This window comes from Barbatula barbatula, assembly GCF_947034865.1.
Source record: "Barbatula barbatula genome assembly, chromosome: 16".
Taxonomy (NCBI): domain Eukaryota; kingdom Metazoa; phylum Chordata; class Actinopteri; order Cypriniformes; family Nemacheilidae; genus Barbatula; species Barbatula barbatula.
Window position 1 is genome coordinate 22,519,465 of NC_136779.1, and position 17,884 is coordinate 22,537,348.

General features: G+C 42.0%; 1 protein-coding gene across 6 annotated transcripts in view; it reads right to left on the reverse strand.

The window, feature by feature from the left end:
* Positions 1–17,884, reverse strand: part of bicc1 (BicC family RNA binding protein 1) — a 51,785-nt gene that overhangs the window by 13,494 nt on the left and 20,407 nt on the right. For 2 of the 6 annotated variants that reach the window (XM_079477170.1, XM_079477174.1), the window contains exons 4-14: positions 11,848–11,927; positions 10,945–11,103; positions 10,332–10,385; positions 8,794–8,982; positions 8,197–8,448; positions 4,850–4,981; positions 2,850–3,036; positions 2,123–2,257; positions 1,132–1,310; positions 904–1,039; positions 110–263 (exon numbers count right to left, since the gene is read on the reverse strand). In XM_079477170.1, coding sequence (XP_079333296.1) covers positions 110–263; positions 904–1,039; positions 1,132–1,310; positions 2,123–2,257; positions 2,850–3,036; positions 4,850–4,981; positions 8,197–8,448; positions 8,794–8,982; positions 10,332–10,385; positions 10,945–11,103; positions 11,848–11,927 — 1,657 coding nt within the window. Of the gene's footprint in view, positions 1–109; positions 264–903; positions 1,040–1,131; positions 1,311–2,122; positions 2,258–2,849; positions 3,037–4,849; positions 4,982–8,196; positions 8,449–8,793; positions 8,983–10,331; positions 10,386–10,944; positions 11,107–11,847; positions 11,928–17,884 lie in introns of all 6 variants that reach the window. The other 4 variants (XM_079477169.1, XM_079477173.1, XM_079477172.1 and 1 more) reach the window with 3 other exon arrangements.

The window sequence follows — 17,884 nt, forward strand, 5'->3', positions numbered from 1 at the left end:
TGTGTGTTGAGTGTGTGTGTGTGTTGAGTGATTGTGTGTGTGTGTGTGTGTGTGTTGAGTGATTGTGTGTGTGTGTTGAGTGTGTGTGTGTTCAGGTGTGTGTTCATACTGTAGCAGTGAGTTCTTGGTGGCTTGTAATAGTTCCAGGGCTTGTCTCTTTCCTGAGGTCGTCTTACATGACGCCAACATCTGCTTCAGTTCATTACTGTTCCCAGAGTGAGAGGGGCTGCGGGGCATACCCACTTCCACAAACGTATCTGAACCTGAACACACACACACAAACGGCACTGTTATTCTTTCCTCAGGTCCTCATATTGAATGTTTTGGTTGAGTAGTTTTGTATTCCTGCACTGCTCTCAGCATCAAAGAATCTAACAGAACATTTATTGTCATTACTTCCCGCGAATAACGCGACCTAATTGACTTCAGCTCATATGGAAGTAAAAACACACATATATCCTGAGCGAATGAGCGTAAGACCAACTCAAATATCTTTGACCAGAACAATAGCGTTGCACAGAAAGCCTTGGCCTCAGAAGAGGAACAGTAAACCCATGTGAGTTTAAATTGAACCATAATTACACTCAGCAAAGTCAATATATTTTTACACGTCCAATCTACAGAAGGTCAAGAAACAAATCAAACGTTGACATACTTCAAAAGTGAATGTCACCTGTTACATTAAGCTGGAATTAGCGAGAGAATAATAAATCTTGCAATGGAAAGTGTCAGGCATGAAGTGTTCACTCGTGTGTCAAACGCTGCAGTATAAACAAAGCTTACTGGCATTTAACAGAGAAAACAACTCAGTACGACACACGCCAAGGATTAGATTAGGAACCTGCCATCGCACTGTACTGACTGTAAGTGTGTGCTGTGTTGAGCATCTGCGAGCATGCGGACCTTGATCTTGGCGGGATTTGCTGGACAGCGGTTCAGAAGCGCATTGACCGCTGGCGTCCTGACCAGACTCGTGAGCGCCGTTCAGAACCTTCTCGGCCAAAGACGCAGCAGATATTCTGTACATTGAGCTGGACTGCTACACAACACAGATCACATAAGAGTTTGCGCAATAAGACCATGAAAACAAGAGACAGACAGATCAACTCTGATAAAGAAAGACTTGCTGACTTTGCTGCTGAGGGACACGGCTTTACTGCAGTCTGATACTCCAGACACTTGAGCGTCTATGGGAGCGAGACCGGGCGGAGGGGAGGGGGTGTTCTGGGTGTAGCCCGCCACTCCGGAGAACAGCATGCTGGTTAGTGTGGCCTGTGTGGCCGGGTGGATCATCAAGGGTGACGAGAAACCTGAAGACATTAAATGCAACATTTCAACTGGGAATCGCCGACATTATTATATAGACGCTTTTGTCGGACACACACGCCTGGTCCAGACTTAACTGATATGTGTTTGGTTATCTGTCTGGTTGATGGCTAGTAGTACGAAGATTTATTTTATATTTCATTTATATTATTATTTTATTTGCATTAAATTAAATACGACTCAACAGTTATTGATTCTTTGCAGAGGTCTACCGGAAGTTAAGTTTGGACCACATAACGTTTGTTTAAAGTTGTTACGAAACGGATGTTGTGATTGTATTTTTGTCCGTATCGTAACGTAAACTCAAGTGAAACAACTTCTGAAATGAGAAAAAGAAATTGTCCATCGAGAACTGACTGGATCGTTGAAAGGTGAAAGATTTCATTGGCGCTCCGCCCTCGCGCCAGTCCTCGTGACCAGAAGTGAAGAGAGGCAGGTTCACGTTTTTGATGAAAGATTACAAGTTTTAGAATGATCATTAATGATAAATAGCGCAACACGGTGTAAAAGGATTTTTATTTTAATGCCGACTTTAAGTTGTTTAAAACCTAAAGTGAACTGAAGAGAAATCCAGTTTTAAGTCCAGACCCAATGTGAATGCGCAAGTCCTGAACACTCACAGAAAAAAGTGTGGTGGTTTAATGAAAAACTTTCAATGAGCCAGGTCTAGGACTAATAGACGGTTTGAAACACCAAAAGAATGTATTTATCACTCTGTTTTAATGCATACATGTGTGTAACTATACGATATATATGTGTGTGTGTGTGTGTGTGTGTGTGTGTGTGTGTGGTGTACCTGCGGGGCTGGTGAGACTGGACCAGAGAGTTGGACTGGGTGTTCCAGAGGTGGGCGTCTGTAACGGGCTGATGGAGCTGTTGAGAGCGTTCAGAAGAGAGTTGGTGGAGGGTCTGGTCGCAGGTCCCAGAAGACCTAAAGGTCACACACAGAATAGTCAAAGTCTCATTCATCTACAGTACAGGGAGGGAAATTGTTCAACAAAGTAAGTGACGTTCATCTGAAAATGTACAAATGCAGAAAGGTGTGTGTGAGGGTCAGGTTCAGAGGTCGGGTGAGAGTGTGTTTTTCTATACAGGTCTTCACAAGGGTGTGTGTGTGTGTGTGTGTATGTGTGTGTGTGCTCTCACACCGGTGATTCAACTACACATCCTTTCTCTTCCCAGCTTTGTTATGGCAATGGATAGAGACCCAGTTTTTGAAGCTCCAAAAAACGCACATATCCGACTCCAGGGTTTGGTGTCCATGTCTCATGACGTGAAACGATACATTTGCGAGCCAAACCGAATACTATGAGCTAATTTAATCACGTTCAGACGTAAAGAAGATTATCACTGTTCTCACTCAAAGTGGTCACACAAAGGCTCTTTTGAATTTCATTTACTCGCTTGATGGTGAGTCCAAATACAGGATACTTTTGGAACTGTGAACTGTTCCTTTAAAATGTTTTTGTTGTTGTGTTGTGGTCATGTTGGTTTTCAGAGGTAGTGAATGAATGATAAATTACCCAGGCTGGTGAGGCCGAGGCCGGTGGAGGCGAGTATGTCAAGTCCCACAGGACAGCTGAGAGCCGGAGATGATAGAGGAGGATTACTGCAACCGCCAACAACACCACTGCCGTCCAAACCCAACAGACAGCGTCTGGCCTCATACATGTTCAGAGCGTTCCTCTCCACGCTCTTCACTATCACAGACTGACACAACACACATGACACACACATCAACTCACCTCACACAATATTGTGCTGAAACAAATCTTTTGATCATTTACAAAAGTTAGTACACTTAAGTTAGCCTTAAGGATTCCTATAGCCAGACATTGACAAAAATCTCTCTCACTTCAATCAATACAGATCAATGATTTTTATAGCACCATTCTGCCCTTCAGCTTCTTGCCAGATTACAGAAGATTACAGTATCAACTAAATACTATTGGCTATTTTAAAAGAGGGAGGAGCCCCTCGTTGGCCCCGCCCTCATTTGCTAATCGAACAAAGATGCTCGTATCAAGGATAAATATATAAAGATAAGGGCAGAGAGCTCTAGAAGTGGAAATTGGAAAAGGAGATTGTCAACTGTCACTCATAACACAGCCGTTTCCATCACATGGATGAACTGAATAATAAATATCAACGCCATGTTCTCTCGAGAGTAGAAAACTCTTCAGATTTACACAATTCATATAAATGAACTATTTTTGATTCAAAACCGAGAATTTCGCCATAAAGCGACTAGTTTGCAGGAACGATATATATCGTAATATGTAGAGCAGAGAAAAAACTTCAGAGACCGTTTCAGAGATCCTTTTTCTGATTGTACCATCTATAGTTACTGTATGTGTTGAGGAAGAATGATCATTTCAAATAAAAATATTGTTACTATTTGCAGAAAATGAAAACTGGACAAACAGGTGATAAAAACATAAAAGATGATCGGTATTGTTTCAGACCTCAAATGCTGCAAAGGAAACAAGTTGAGATTCAGTTTAAAGCAATACGACAGACATATTTCTACATGTATTTAGAAAATGTTTTTTTTTATGTGATAATCTGTATGTTGATCACAGTTTTATGTGTCAGTCTTTCACATTTGCTGTTGGATAACTTAATGTCTCTCCTGATGTTTGATTTTTTTTAAATACATCAGACAATAAAGTAAAGTGGCCACAATACATCAAGAAATGATGATTTGAAATAAACATTTGCTGTGTTCTCTACATTTTTTCCTCGGCAATATATATTCCTGAACACACACATAGCAACCATGTTTTGTAAAGTAGTAAAATATTTGTTCATTTTCATTGCGATCACACGTTAACATTTCTAAAAACGAGCGTACAGAAATTGCTAAAAGGCATTGAACATTTAATTTGATCTCAATTATCCATTTCCTAGCTTTTGTATATCGATCCCAGAACTTGAATTGATTTTAGTTTTTCTTATTCCATTATCAGGAAATCCTCTGATGTGTTTCTCCTCATGACCTCACTGTGACATTACTGTCAATGAATGCAGAAGTCTGCACATTTTACAGCTTAGTTTGAACAAAATCTCTTTTAGTTTTGATTTTCTTTGTACAATAAACTCCTGTCTAAAAAAAGTTGAAGTGATATTATTTCTGAAGGCTGTTCGTGGTGACGTCTCTGGAGGTTTTCCTGAGCATGTAATTCTCCATGTCTTCAATTTATTTCTTAGTCTCTTCCTAAATGTATACTTCCTCAGTAAGTGTATATATCAGTCTGAAGCAGTGCTGTAATAAGCGTGAAAGATGAGAAGAACGTTTACAGAGGCTTTAATAAAGGTTGATGTTAACACTGATCATTTACAGTGCCGCTGTTCAGCCTTAAACACAGGATAGGATTTCACCCTTCACCAAGGACATGAATGCTGTTTCCACATCCAGGCATTATAGAGCCACCCGCAAACCCTATGTGCGCTGTACGTTGTTTTTACAGGCGTTTGAGTTTTCAACATGCAGAAAGAGTTCGGTTATTGTGTGCGTGCAAACCTTGCTGGGCTGCTTGGGTTTTGGTTTGACGCTCATGAACACATCCAGTTGCTCCATCAGTGATGTTATGCATTGTGGTTCCACCTCGATGTCCTCTTTGATATCAAACATCAGCACCAGAGGCAGACAGCCCTGCAGCAAACACAGAGAAGAAAGAGAGTGAGCAAAGTCTTTCTACACGAGTTTTAAATCCATCAGTCAAAACGCAAACCAACGCAAAACGTCTCGTTGGCTTGGGTCCTAAATCAGCACAGCTCCAGTTCTTCAGCAGTGATCCATCACCTGCGTCTCATGTTGAAAAGAAAAACAGCGGCAGGTCCTCCATGCGTCAGGCTTTCGGTTACCGAGCCCTGACCTGCTTTTTCTTTTCCCCTCGACAGAGCTAACTCAGCAGACGACATGAAAACTGCTACATATGCTAAAGGAGAGATGGTGCGGTGAGAGAAATATTTATGAGACTAAATAAATGACTCCGAGTGTCTCTTTCCTCACCACCGACCAACAGTGAGGTTCAATATAACCGTTGGGCGAGAATCCATCTCTGAAAGTTCTTTTGTTTGCAAGTTTTTGTTGTTATTAGATCTGCCTGCTTTAGTTCGGTGTTTCTCAACTGGTGCGCCACGAGCTAAAAGCAGGTCGCAAGACCGTCCTCAACGGATCACCGAGTGTACAGTCTAATGGCTGAAATACACTAGAAGACTTTTGCTCAGATCTTCAGTCTGGACTTGTTGCTGAAAGTCTGTGTCAGTCTGCAGATTTCATCAGTCGGTCTGTTTCTGAATGACAGTTTCAATATTCTATCGTCATTTTCTTATCTTGTTACAATAAAAAGTCTTTCACCTCAGAAAAATGAACCAACCTGTGACTGTCTTGTCAGACGTCATACGGCGCTATGCTCTCTCAAATGGAGGGACACTTAACGTGATAGTACCCAAAAGACCACATTTCTGTCAAACCTGCCTTATAATAAACACTAGCTGCGCTCAAAAGACTCAGTCCTTCCTTCTTTTACAGATAAAGTAAATTATTGTACGTTATAATTGATCAAATCATTAGTGCCCCCCTGCCCACCCTCCAAGAACTATATACATCCAGAGAGAGTAAAAGGGCTCAGAAGATCACATCCAGCCATCATCTCTTCACAGTGCTGCCGTCTGAGAACCAAAACAACCAGACACAAAAACAGCTTCTTCTCTCAGGCCGTCTTCCTCTTGAACACTTCAAGGGTTTTTACCCACGGTGCAATAAATAACTTTGCAATAATAATGAACTGCAATATTTTTATTTTTTACTTGTACATATTTACATACACACATAGCTTTACTCTCTATAACTTTACTTTATGTTTATTGTATTGTATTTCTCATTTTCTTATATCCTTTATACCCATAGGCCCTTATTTAAATCATCTGTGTACTGTATTCTATTGTGTTATGGTCTCTGTGTACTGTTGTTGTTGTTTGTGTGTACTGGATGCTCCTGTCACCAAAACAAATTCCTTTTATGTGCAAACATACTTGGCAGTTAGTTTCGGGGGAAAGTGTCCAGTAGGCATCCGGAACAGATGCCCAAGCCACCTCAGCTGACCCCTCTCGATGTGGAGGAGCAGCGGCTCTACTCCGAGCTCCTCCCGGGTGACCGAACTTCTCAGCCTATCTCTAAGGGATCGTCCAGCCACCCTGCGGAGGAAGCTCATTTCGGCCGCCTGTATCCGGGATCTTGTCCTTTCGGTCATGACCCAAAGCTCATGACCATCGGTGAGAGTAGGAACGTACATTGACCGGGAAATCGAGAGCTTTGCCTTGCAGCTCAGCTCTTTCTTCACCACGACGGACCGGTACATCGACCGCATTACTGCAGAAGCTGCACCGATCCGTCTGTCAATCTCCCGTTCCATCCTTCACTCACTCGTGAACAAGACCCCGAGATACTTAAACTCCTCCACTTGAGGCAGGAACTCTCCACCTACCTGAAGGGGCCAACATGACAACATCATCCGCAAAGAGCAGAGACGAGATCGTGTGGTCCCCAAACCTGACACCCTCCGGCCCCTGGCTGCGCCTAGAAATTCTGTCCATAAAAATTACGAACAGAACCGGCGACAAAGGGCAGCCCTGCCGGAGTCCGACATGCACTGGGAACAAGTCCGACTTACTCCCAGCAATGCGAACCAAGCTCCTGGTTCGGTCGTACAGGGACCTGACAGCCATTAGCAAAGGACCCCGGACCCCCGAAGCACCCTCCACAGGACGCCGCAAGGGACACAGTCGAATGCCTTCTCCAAATCCACAAAACACATGTGGATTGGTTGGGCAAACTCCCATGAACCCTCCAGCACCCTGTAGAGGGTGTAGAGCTGGTCCAGCGTTCCACGGCCCGGACGAAACCCACACTGTTCCTCCTGAATCTGAGGTTCTACTATCAGCCGTATTCTCCTCTCCAGTACCCTGGCATAGACTTTCCCAGGGAGGCTGAGATGTGTGATCCCCCTGTAGTTGGAACACACCCTCCGGTCCCTCTTCTTAAAAAGAGGGACCACCACCCCGGTCTGATGTAAAATGTAAAATCGAATTATTAAAAAATATTTTCATGGCTGATATGAAACATGAACATGTTCTCAGGTGGTCACTGCTGTAAACCACGTTCAGTCGTTTTCTTATAATGGTATTATCTGGGAAAATGCTTAACGTGAAACTTAGCTTGTTGTGTGGATGTTAAAGGATGTACATAGTGTGCGTGGTTTATAAGGTGTGTAGTCAATTCTGTCTTTAAACCATGTTAAGCATTTTGCTTATAGGAATATGCTTTAACGTTAAACTTTTCATGTTGCGTTCCGACTCAGGGCTCAAAAGTTGGCCAATTCATAGAAAGTTGTGTGGTAAATTTCTTCTTTTTATGTCACTTCTGCTGTTTCCTTATAATGGACTTCAATGGGGGAGAAAACACAAGATTATTCACTTTATCTGTAAAAGAACTACTCTTTATTTTCACTAGGCAGCTAGTGTTTATTATAATGAAAGTTTGACAGAATTTTCGTTTTCACTGATGGCTTTTTATGTACCTTTAACCTTTTATGATAATCATTTTAGAGTGTCCCCACAAATGCGCCGGCACGCTGTCTTCACTGAAGCAGCGCAAAAGAAACTAATGGTGGATTCACACGGTAGGCAGCAGCCACTTCGTTGGCACAACCGCAAGCGGTGCTCGTGCATCCAAAATGCGCAGCTGAAGATAAAAATATAAAGACGCGGCTTGATCTCAAACCAGTTGAAACCACTGTCTTAGTGAACGCCACTGAAAAAGAAAGCAGAAGCTCTGATGTTCAGGAGAAAACCACAGCCTCTTACCATCAGGTACTGCCGGGCGAGACACACCGAGTCCATGTTTCCCTGCACATATACGGTGGATTTCTTCTGAGGGCAGTTGGGATCGGGGAAGTGAACATGAGCACCCGTGCGCTGCATGATGTGTTTGATGTTGCTGCCGTTGCGTCCCATCATGAAGAGGTGATGCTGCGGGGCGATGTCCAGCTGTGTGCTGACCGTGATGGCGCTGGCCAGGTTCCCCGCGAGATGCTCCAGCAACACCGCCGTACCCCTCTGTAACAAACCCACAGACACACAACCACACAGCTTACAAACACTGCTGCTCTCTCGTGCCGACTGAAAACAAAACAAGAATCTCTTCTTCATTTCATTCTGGCATATACAGGCATGAGAATGCAGAAGCCGTCTTTCAGCACGCTGTGAACGAGGGGAGGGGAGGAACGCTTGAGTGGACTCCGTTCTGACCGCATCTGTGCGTGGTTTTGGATCGGCACATACCAGGCATAACCTGACCCTTTCGTCAAGATCATCGATGGAAGACGATTCACTTTGGGTCGAGCTCTCTTCTCATCTGTGTGTTAGTTGGAGAATGTATTTCTACAAAAGTACAATGCTCACCTTCACAGCTGCTACATTGTTCTGCGAGCCCCGCACGACTCCCGTCGCTCCGTAGAGTCTGGATCTCTGTTTGAAGGTCACGGAGATGTTGTACGTCTGTGAGATGTGCTGGATGGCCGGAGAGCTCGGGTCAGGATTCATCTGCACCATCACCGGCAGTTCAAACATCAACACCAGAGGAAGTAACTCCTGAAACATCAGAGTTCAAATGATTACAACGACTCAATCCAAAAGTCACATCTACAAGACGAAACGACTCAGTTCCTGACTGAATTGAGTCTCAGAAATGCCACTGTGATCAGTCCCACATGTTGTGGGGTTCTCCTAGGCCGAAATGAAAGACATTCTCTGTGTCTTTAGATGTGGTCGGGACAGTCACTCTGACTTTCCACAAGGAGACTTTTATTGGGTTCAGCAGAGCATCAGTCACGGAGAACGCTCTGGAATTCCAATCATTCATCTTTGCTAATGGTTCTCCTCATTCCTGAAGTTATTAAGACCGTGAGCACGGTTATTTTCAACCTTACGAGCAGAAAACCAATCTGCGCTTTTGTTTTCTTTATGGTGAACACAGAATCTGGGGGACTGGACGGATGACCTGCTCTAGAATCAGTAACTCCTGCATTTGTTCGATGTGTGTTTTCATTGAAAGTACTTGAGGGAAGAGTCAGGAGGACGGTCCTCAAGCAACATAACATTATGATTTTGGCTGAGAAGGTGGGTTATCGCCCGAAAGAACCAGCAATTATGCTGTAAAATGTACAACGGTTCTGCTCACATGAGCGAAGAGAGAAAAAATGAAAAGCTGACCCACTAAACTTCATTCCCTCAGATGTACGGTTCATACACGGCACGTATATTTTGGATTTAAAACGGGTTGGCCTGGGGTTTTTCGACAGTGCTCATTACGTACAAATTGCTTTGTGAAATAACAGTGAGGCCTGATGATAGATTCTGGTGTAGAAAGTGCAGGAGTTAATGGAGGTTTGCTGGTGTTTGTCTTGGTTCTCTCTCAGGAGGAGGCACGTGAGGAGCTGATGAAACCCGAGGAGAAGGTTTGGACGGAGCTGAAGCACGAGCAGCCAAACGCATGCGAAATCACCAAAACTGCAGCGTTACACTGTTTTACAGCCACGTCAATATCTGTTCTGCAGCGAGACATTCACGCTCATCCATGTGTCACACAAAGACTGAATCAAAATTGTTTATCACACAAAATCAATGCGTGGCCTTTGACATCACAAACGATAAGATACGAGACATTTAATTTGCTCTGCTTATTCATGTTTGCTCACAGTGTGGGTGAGAGATGTATGTCAGTGTCTGTGGTGACGGTGAATCACCAGCAGGGGGCGGCAGCTCCGGTGAGAGAGAGGAATGCTGCTTGTTGTGTTGCCGGGACGACCGCAGAGATGCTGAGGAATGTGTTTATCTCCCCCAAAACTCATGAACATTCATACTCCCTGTACCCTTCAAGACTATAAAGATAAATCCCAGCCTCCCACCCCCTGTCAATCATCTTATGAATGTTTATTTACCCGAATTCTGGCTCGGGCCGCCTCGACTCCTCCCGGCTGTCCAGCTATAGACACCTGCGGAATAAACACACAGACGTCAGATGAAGATCTCTGAAAACCCTCTGAAATGAGTTCAAAGGGTCTGGTCACCAGATGATGATGATGATGGTCATGTTTACTCGCATTCATGTCACTCTAAACCTGTCTGACCGCAGAACACAAACAAGAATGTCGATGGTCTCTAGAGGAAAATGCTATTGCTTAGGGATTGCTGTTTTATGGCTCAGTAGATGTGACGCTACGATGAAGATGTGAGGTTGGGTGAAAATGAAAAATGTTAACACAAGAATATAAGCGCTGTGATCTCATCATCATTCATGAGCCCACACTCATTGCTCAATCTCTGCATTCCCCGCTTCATCTCAAGTCTCAACCTTCCGTACAGAGAGACACTTCCTGCTTCATTCATTCACTTATATCAGCCAAAACATGAGATCATGACTATTACCAATCTCACAAAAACCTATCCAGCTCCAGAAATGATTTTATTCATTTATTCACTCATTATTACAGAAAAATGCTAAATAAATAAATTCTCGAAATCATTTTAACAGTATTAATCTTAGAATGACACCTGGTTGCTCTTCTCGGCCTGATTGTTGCGGTTGGAATCAGGGAAGTGGATGTGACAGCCCGTGTCTTCCATCACTTTCTTGATGTTGTTTCCTCCCTTCCCGATGACGTGTGAATGCTCCGTGTGCGAGACGTCCATCTTTAGAGTCACACGATTACTCTGCTGGACACAACACATGAATTGTATTAAATGATGTATAACCTACGAATGACTTACAGATGTTGCATTCTAAAGCTGCTACAGTGTGCCTAAACTATTTAAATTAAAGGAAATCCTTGTAAAAATCGACTTACTGACCAATGTCAGATAACAATAATGATTCATAAGTTAAGCAATTGGATCATTTTGATGTCATCTGACTTCATTTCACACAAGTAAAGTAAAGTATGTAAAGTAATCAGCATTTTTGATGTTTTAAACCGTGATGGTAACGTACAGTAGAGGTGAAAGCTGGGGATTGATAGATAAAAAAGACTTCATGAGAACAGAGCCTGCCCCTCTGAAATACATCACTCAAGTTACACAGTGTGTGATAGAATGAATGACATCGATGAGCATCAAATCAGCTACGTCAAGTCTACAGAGAGCTGTTTCCACACATCGGTTGTGTTAAGGGACGGTCTGTGCTACGTCTGGATCAGTAATACAGTTTCGTTCACATTTGGTATGGTTTAGTAAAGTTTCCTCCCAAAGATGGAGGTCACAGAGGTCAGCTGACCCTGAACCCCCGGTGACCTCACAAATGAACCAATGGTTTAAGACCAATGGTGGATGAGACTTTCTTCGACAGGTGATTATTTAAGAACAGATTGAAATGATTATTTTAACTCAATTGACATTGTACGATAGTTATGAATTCTCGTGAGATCATGTTATGACCCTGATGCATCCTGAAATGCTCACCTTTGTATCCAGGACAGACATGATCTTCTCTTTAGCTTCCTTTACATGGTCCCTCTTTCCGCTAACTTTAATGTGTGGATCTGTAAGAAAAGAGATCATATGTCATGCCATAAAAATCAAAAAAATCTGTTAAAAGTGTTGTTTGTGTAGTGCTGTGGATATGACTGACATCTCAAATATTCTCAAACCTTTCAAGAAATGTGAAATTATAATTCTGACACCTGCCTGACGAAAGTAGAATTCAGCAGAAAATGACATTACCGGACGAATGCCATATGGCCCTAGTAACGCCTTAGTAACCACGCTCTCTAACAACATCTTGTCAATCACACAGTAACATCAGTAATAACGAAGCTGTACGGTGTCACTGGCAGAAAACTGCAGTGTGTTATGGGTAAATAAATGCAAAACATCTGTATAACATCGGTAGCATCTGTGGCTTTATGCCAATAAATGAATTTCTTGTGACTAAATTATGTTTTTATCAACGCTCACGTGTAGGTTCTTTGTTGTTGTTAATACATCATAGGTCAAAGAGTATACAGGTCACATGATCATAAAACATGGCAGATGCAGTATTTCAGAAATCTATTCATACCACTCCCACTCATACTATATAGAACGGCCGATAGATACTAATTCAATTCAGTATGTTCTGCCATTTCGGACACAGCGCATGACGACTTCTAGTGACATTCATGAATAGCTCAGAGTTTATGTCGTGAACCTCGCATACGTCTAAGAATTTGGCGTTTAGTCGATCTTGAGGAATTGTTCTGGAACCGATGTAAACACGGCAGCTCACTACTTTAATCAGGCTTAATTATGTTTGGCGTAACCCAGGCATTTGACGCAGGGCGAGTAGGGTTTGAATGCTCATGATCATCTTAACTTTCACTTTCTATAACTGTGAATGCGCAGCTAAGGGAAAGAACGGATCAATTGTGGGAGGGGGGCCCTCGGAGGTAACTGGCCCCGAAGTCAGAATCCGTCCCCGCTCATACTTTATGCTTTTCAGGAGCAAACCCTTTTAAGAATGTGAAGAAACCCACAAGACATGTCAAGCCATACATTTCATTCCCCACAAAGAATGAGGACAAACACACGGCTCCAGATCCAGCATGAAATGTCTGTTTCCGTGCTCCGCCCGCCGCTCTGGAAACTCATGATGAGTGCTTTCCATGCCAGGAGGAACGAGCGAGCCGCAGTAAACCACCGTCCCACGTACAAGCCATTGGAGCAGATTCAAGAGACGGATTGCTGGAGGAGTCCAGCCTCAGTGAAAAATGCATGTAACGTGACCATTGTCTGTGGTCAATCTGAAGACTGGTGTTAGTGAGAGAACAGGATGATTATCCACACCGACTGCACACAGGCCAATGAAGTGTGGTTTAACACTTTTACCATTCGCATCTCTCAGATTCACACCAGAGATTATTGTCCAAATCTCCAATTTCAAGTGCTTTGGTTTCTTGGCTTTGATTTAAAACGTGGAGTGTAATATATTGACCTCACACCGCATGAAGCTGTGCTGGTGTGGACTGTGTTTCACAAGTTGCCAAATGTGAGAAGTAAAATCACTTTTTAAAATGCTTCACAGCACTTTATGCCCCGCAGCTACTGTTGCTAACTCGGACAAGCCACCGGAGTTCCTAATGTCTTTCAACGGCAGCTGTCAGTGTGAAAATCTTGTCCGATGTTGTTTTTGGAGAATTCAAGCGGGACGTAAAAATGCCATGGAGGGATCTAAAACGATTTTAAAACAGCTATGGTGGATAGCGATCACAATGCAAGCGGGAGAAGCCTCATGATACGGTCACGATCGCAGATGACATCATCTAGGAACAACTGAAATGAAGACCTTGGTTTATGACCTACTACAATGTACATGGGAACAGTTAGCTGTTTAGGTTTGTATGTTAGCATGGACTCACTAACTTTACCATTAACTAGTTTAATCCAGAGATACAACACTGAAGCACAAGATGACATAAACAATCTGTTTGAGCAGATGAAAACTATAACTTAGTGAAAGTATGACAGTGGGATTGGAGTTGAATCTTTTATTGTGTGGGTTTAGGACATTGAATAAAATATATTCCATTCCTCATCCTCAAATGTCGTGTTGATAGCGTGGAGGTGTGTGATATCTACTGAAGATATATTCATACAGCAATGACCAGACGTGATGTCAGGAGGGGAGACATGTATGATATTGGCTTTTCATGACTCCTCAGTTTACACATAACCATGAAAATATGAGGAGTATGATATGAAATGATATGAATGCTTTCCTGTAGCTCAGTGGTTAAAGAATGGCGCTAGCCACGGCATGGTCATGGGTTTGAATGTATAGTATAATTCAATGTAAATTGCTTTAGTTAAAGTGTCTGCCAAATGCATTCATGTAAATGAAATTGAGAAAACACAGACATGTTTGGGGTAGTTCTAGGTTGTTTGCAATCACATGGTTTTGATGACACACAAAGTGATGTTTTCTCCATAAGATTCACAAACTCAAAGTACCCATGTTTAACAACCTGAACAATGACCAGGTAAGCCCATATTTCTGTCAAAACTTACTTGTAATAAATATTAGCTTCTATTAAAAGAACGAGTCTTTGTTAAACAGATAAAATGACAAATATTGCGTAACATACCAAAACAACAACCACAGAACACCAAAATAAATATATTTACATTTAGTCATGTAGCAGATGCTTTAATCCAAAGTCACTTACAGCGAGTTCAGGAAGCAATAAGTGATATGTCATAAAAGAGCAATAATACAACAGATACTAGTTTCAACAAAAGCCCTTAGACCACTACCTGTTGAGAGAAGAGAGAGAGGGTTAGTGTACATTTTTTTCTTTTGTCTGTCAAGTATTTGCCAAGAAACAGTTTATTTCCAGGATTGACAGAACTTTGAGGTCACCTGGTCGTTCTTTTGCCTTGTTAAGCGTTTTTAAAAATGCAGATTGTGGTTAACAAGCCGTTTTAATCTCCGTTTCGCAGTCAATTCCCCAATGTTCCCCTTTCATGAACATAACCTTTTGCTCAATAAAAACACCTTGAGGTTTCATGGTTTTGGCATTTTGAGTTTGTTTTGGTGAATTCTTATGGAGAAAATGACCTGCTGCCCTCCATCGTCACTTCATGCGGTGCCGTGATGTCATGTGCAAACAACCTGTTGGACAAAATCATTCAGCAAACCGGCGAACTATATCTTACCAGAGAATGTGAGCTTTACTCTTATATACAAAAAACACACAGAAAAATAAAAAGCTAACAGCTAAGAATTTGATCAGACATTAATATACAGTATGTTGATCCTCTTGTTTTTGACCGACTCTTGACATTATGCTCATGTTATCCGTTGTTTGTTTTCCATTAAATTCTCCAAACACAACACACACAATCAGTAATACATCTTTGACAGTATAAAGATATGAAAAAAGCCTTAGACATCACTTCTGTACATTCATGTCAATGTCAGCGACTGGTGTCCTGTGTGAAGTAAAGGGTTTCTGTCAACGATGACAGAATATTTGGGTGAAGTAACCCTTTATAATTCTAATTAGAGAGAGTTTGTAAAGGTTGTGGCTGTTAAAGTAAAACTTTAAACGTGGTATTTACGACATTATCATATCTGTAGAATTAACATGCTATCTATAAATGTGTTCTTAATATCACCTCATGCATGCAAAAACACTGAAACACCAAGAGATATTTTAATGCTTGTTTTGACTTATTTTAAGCTATATTAAGTCATCTTGAGGCCCCTTTTTGAAGTGTCATACATTCTGTCACAGCTGCCTTTGATAAACTGGATTGTCCGTGCAGGGAAATACATATTGTAATAAATTCCTCTGAGACTTGAAATAAGTTCACTTCAAACACACGGATGGCGTTCTATGATGAGGAGCACAAATCAGCCACTGACATTACAATGAATCCTCAACAGGGAGGCTTTTTGTATGCAAACCCCAGAAGCGAGTTAGCATTTTAGGACTTCCGTCGCTCCAAAGTCTGTGGGTTTTTTGGTAAATCGCCTGAAATAACCTCTAAATATTTTCACGTTTTATTCCATTACCAATTATATTGTGCTTGGGATTTTTGAAACCTTTATTGTGTCTTAAAAATGGCGGTTACTAACAAGTTGCTAAAAGCGACTACTTCCTTTGGCGGGGACATGAGACGTCATTGCACATATAAAGCTCAAAAATAATGCAACATGGGCACAAATCTCTTAAAACGTAGATGTGGATTCATTCACGGAGTAATGACACGTTTTTAATAATAAAGTTTGAAAGAGTTGTCGGAGGTTTGGTGGTGGTGACATTGATGTCGAGCGACCTTAAGGTCAATCCATAAAGACTGATGATTCTCTGGGGCGGGGCTTATGTGAGGCGATTGCCAGCCTGTGCGCATGCTTGCAAACCAAAGTTACGGTACAGTCCGGTATGGAAATATGCAATTTAATTGTGATTTATTTGGCCAGGGATTTCAGAAATATCCACCTTCCGTCATTCAAAGAGATCGGACTGTTGACTTAATAGCTGAGCAGAGGCGTTGCTAACATGGCCGTCACGTGGCACCACTTCTTTGTTATGGGTAAAACTGTGTAATCGTGTCATTCAAAACCTGTATGTGAGATTTTATGAAACACAAAAGATGATATTTTGAGAAATGTCACAGTGGTTTTGTGATCATACGATGCAAGTCAATGGAGTTTGATGTTGTTTGTTTATGAACATTCTATAAAACATCTTCTTTTGTGTCCTGCAGATGAAAGACATCTTATTTTCATTTTGAACTATCCCTTTAAATTGCTCAATGTTTGATGTTTTACCACTAGGTGTCCTTCTGTTCTCTCGGACGTCTCACAGCTCTGAGGAGGGAAGATCCCTTAAAAGATGTTCACCAATTTTTCCAAGAACTTCAGAAAAATAAAATCCTTAAAACAATGTTTTCGAGGGTTTCTTGAGATAAAGCTGTAATGTATCTCCTCTATCCTAAGATCAATGTTCTCATGTGCTTCATAAGTTACCTGATTTGGCACATCTGGAGTCACAACATCTTGCACAACAAACAAAAATCTGCGACTCTGTGTGTGACCCAACAGATGTTAGCGAGCGAATATAAACACAACGCAGTCACGCACGCTGGATGAATTCACAACACCGTGGACAAGTCCAGAAACAACCAAACTTACAAAGGAAATTTATTACGGAGGCTAGCAAATAATTCCCTTTAAAATGACAGTGAGTGTTTATTGGAGCCGCTGTGTTTTTCTACGACATACTTAGAATTTCTGCTCCAGCGTGAGGAGTTCAGTGTCGGAAAACATGCGGTGATGGAGTTCATGATGCAGACGTGGTAGCATCTCTGTGTGTGCGGGCCGCAACCAAAGAGCGTCTGATAATATTCTGAGGATCTAATGGAGACACGCTCCTCTGCTGTGCTCCTCTAATGTTGTTTTTGGTCTATATTAGATGTCCGATCAAATGTGGACATTTATAAACAAACAGCTTATTTGTATTTGAAAGGATTAAATGGGTAATGTTACATTTAATTGCATAATTCAACTCAATATAAATATGAAATCCTTTCTTTTGTTTCAATAAAAAAGTTACATTTCATAAGAGAAAATTTATGAAAAAAAAGTCTTATTTGAAGTCTTAATGAAGAAATCCCTGCTGCTTGTTTTGCATTGGCCATTAAATCCAGTGGGAGTCCAGCAATTAAACCCCAGTGTCCCTCAAATCTGTTGCCATGGCAACATCTCATCAGCTCCTCACACTGTAACAAAGTCATTCAGGGAGATGTTTATGTGCTTGGGACCAAGAGGTCAAGGCCATCGTCTTCACAATCTGCTGACAAAAGAGTCCGAGGTGTTTATTTAAAGAGAAGAGCTTTAAATTCTCTGTCGTCCACGCTGGAAGTATTTTGGCCGGCACACGGCAGCAGCCTAGCAGCTCTCCATGGTGACGCTGGTCCCGTCTGTTTCACCCGAGAGAAACCGAGCATTGGGCCT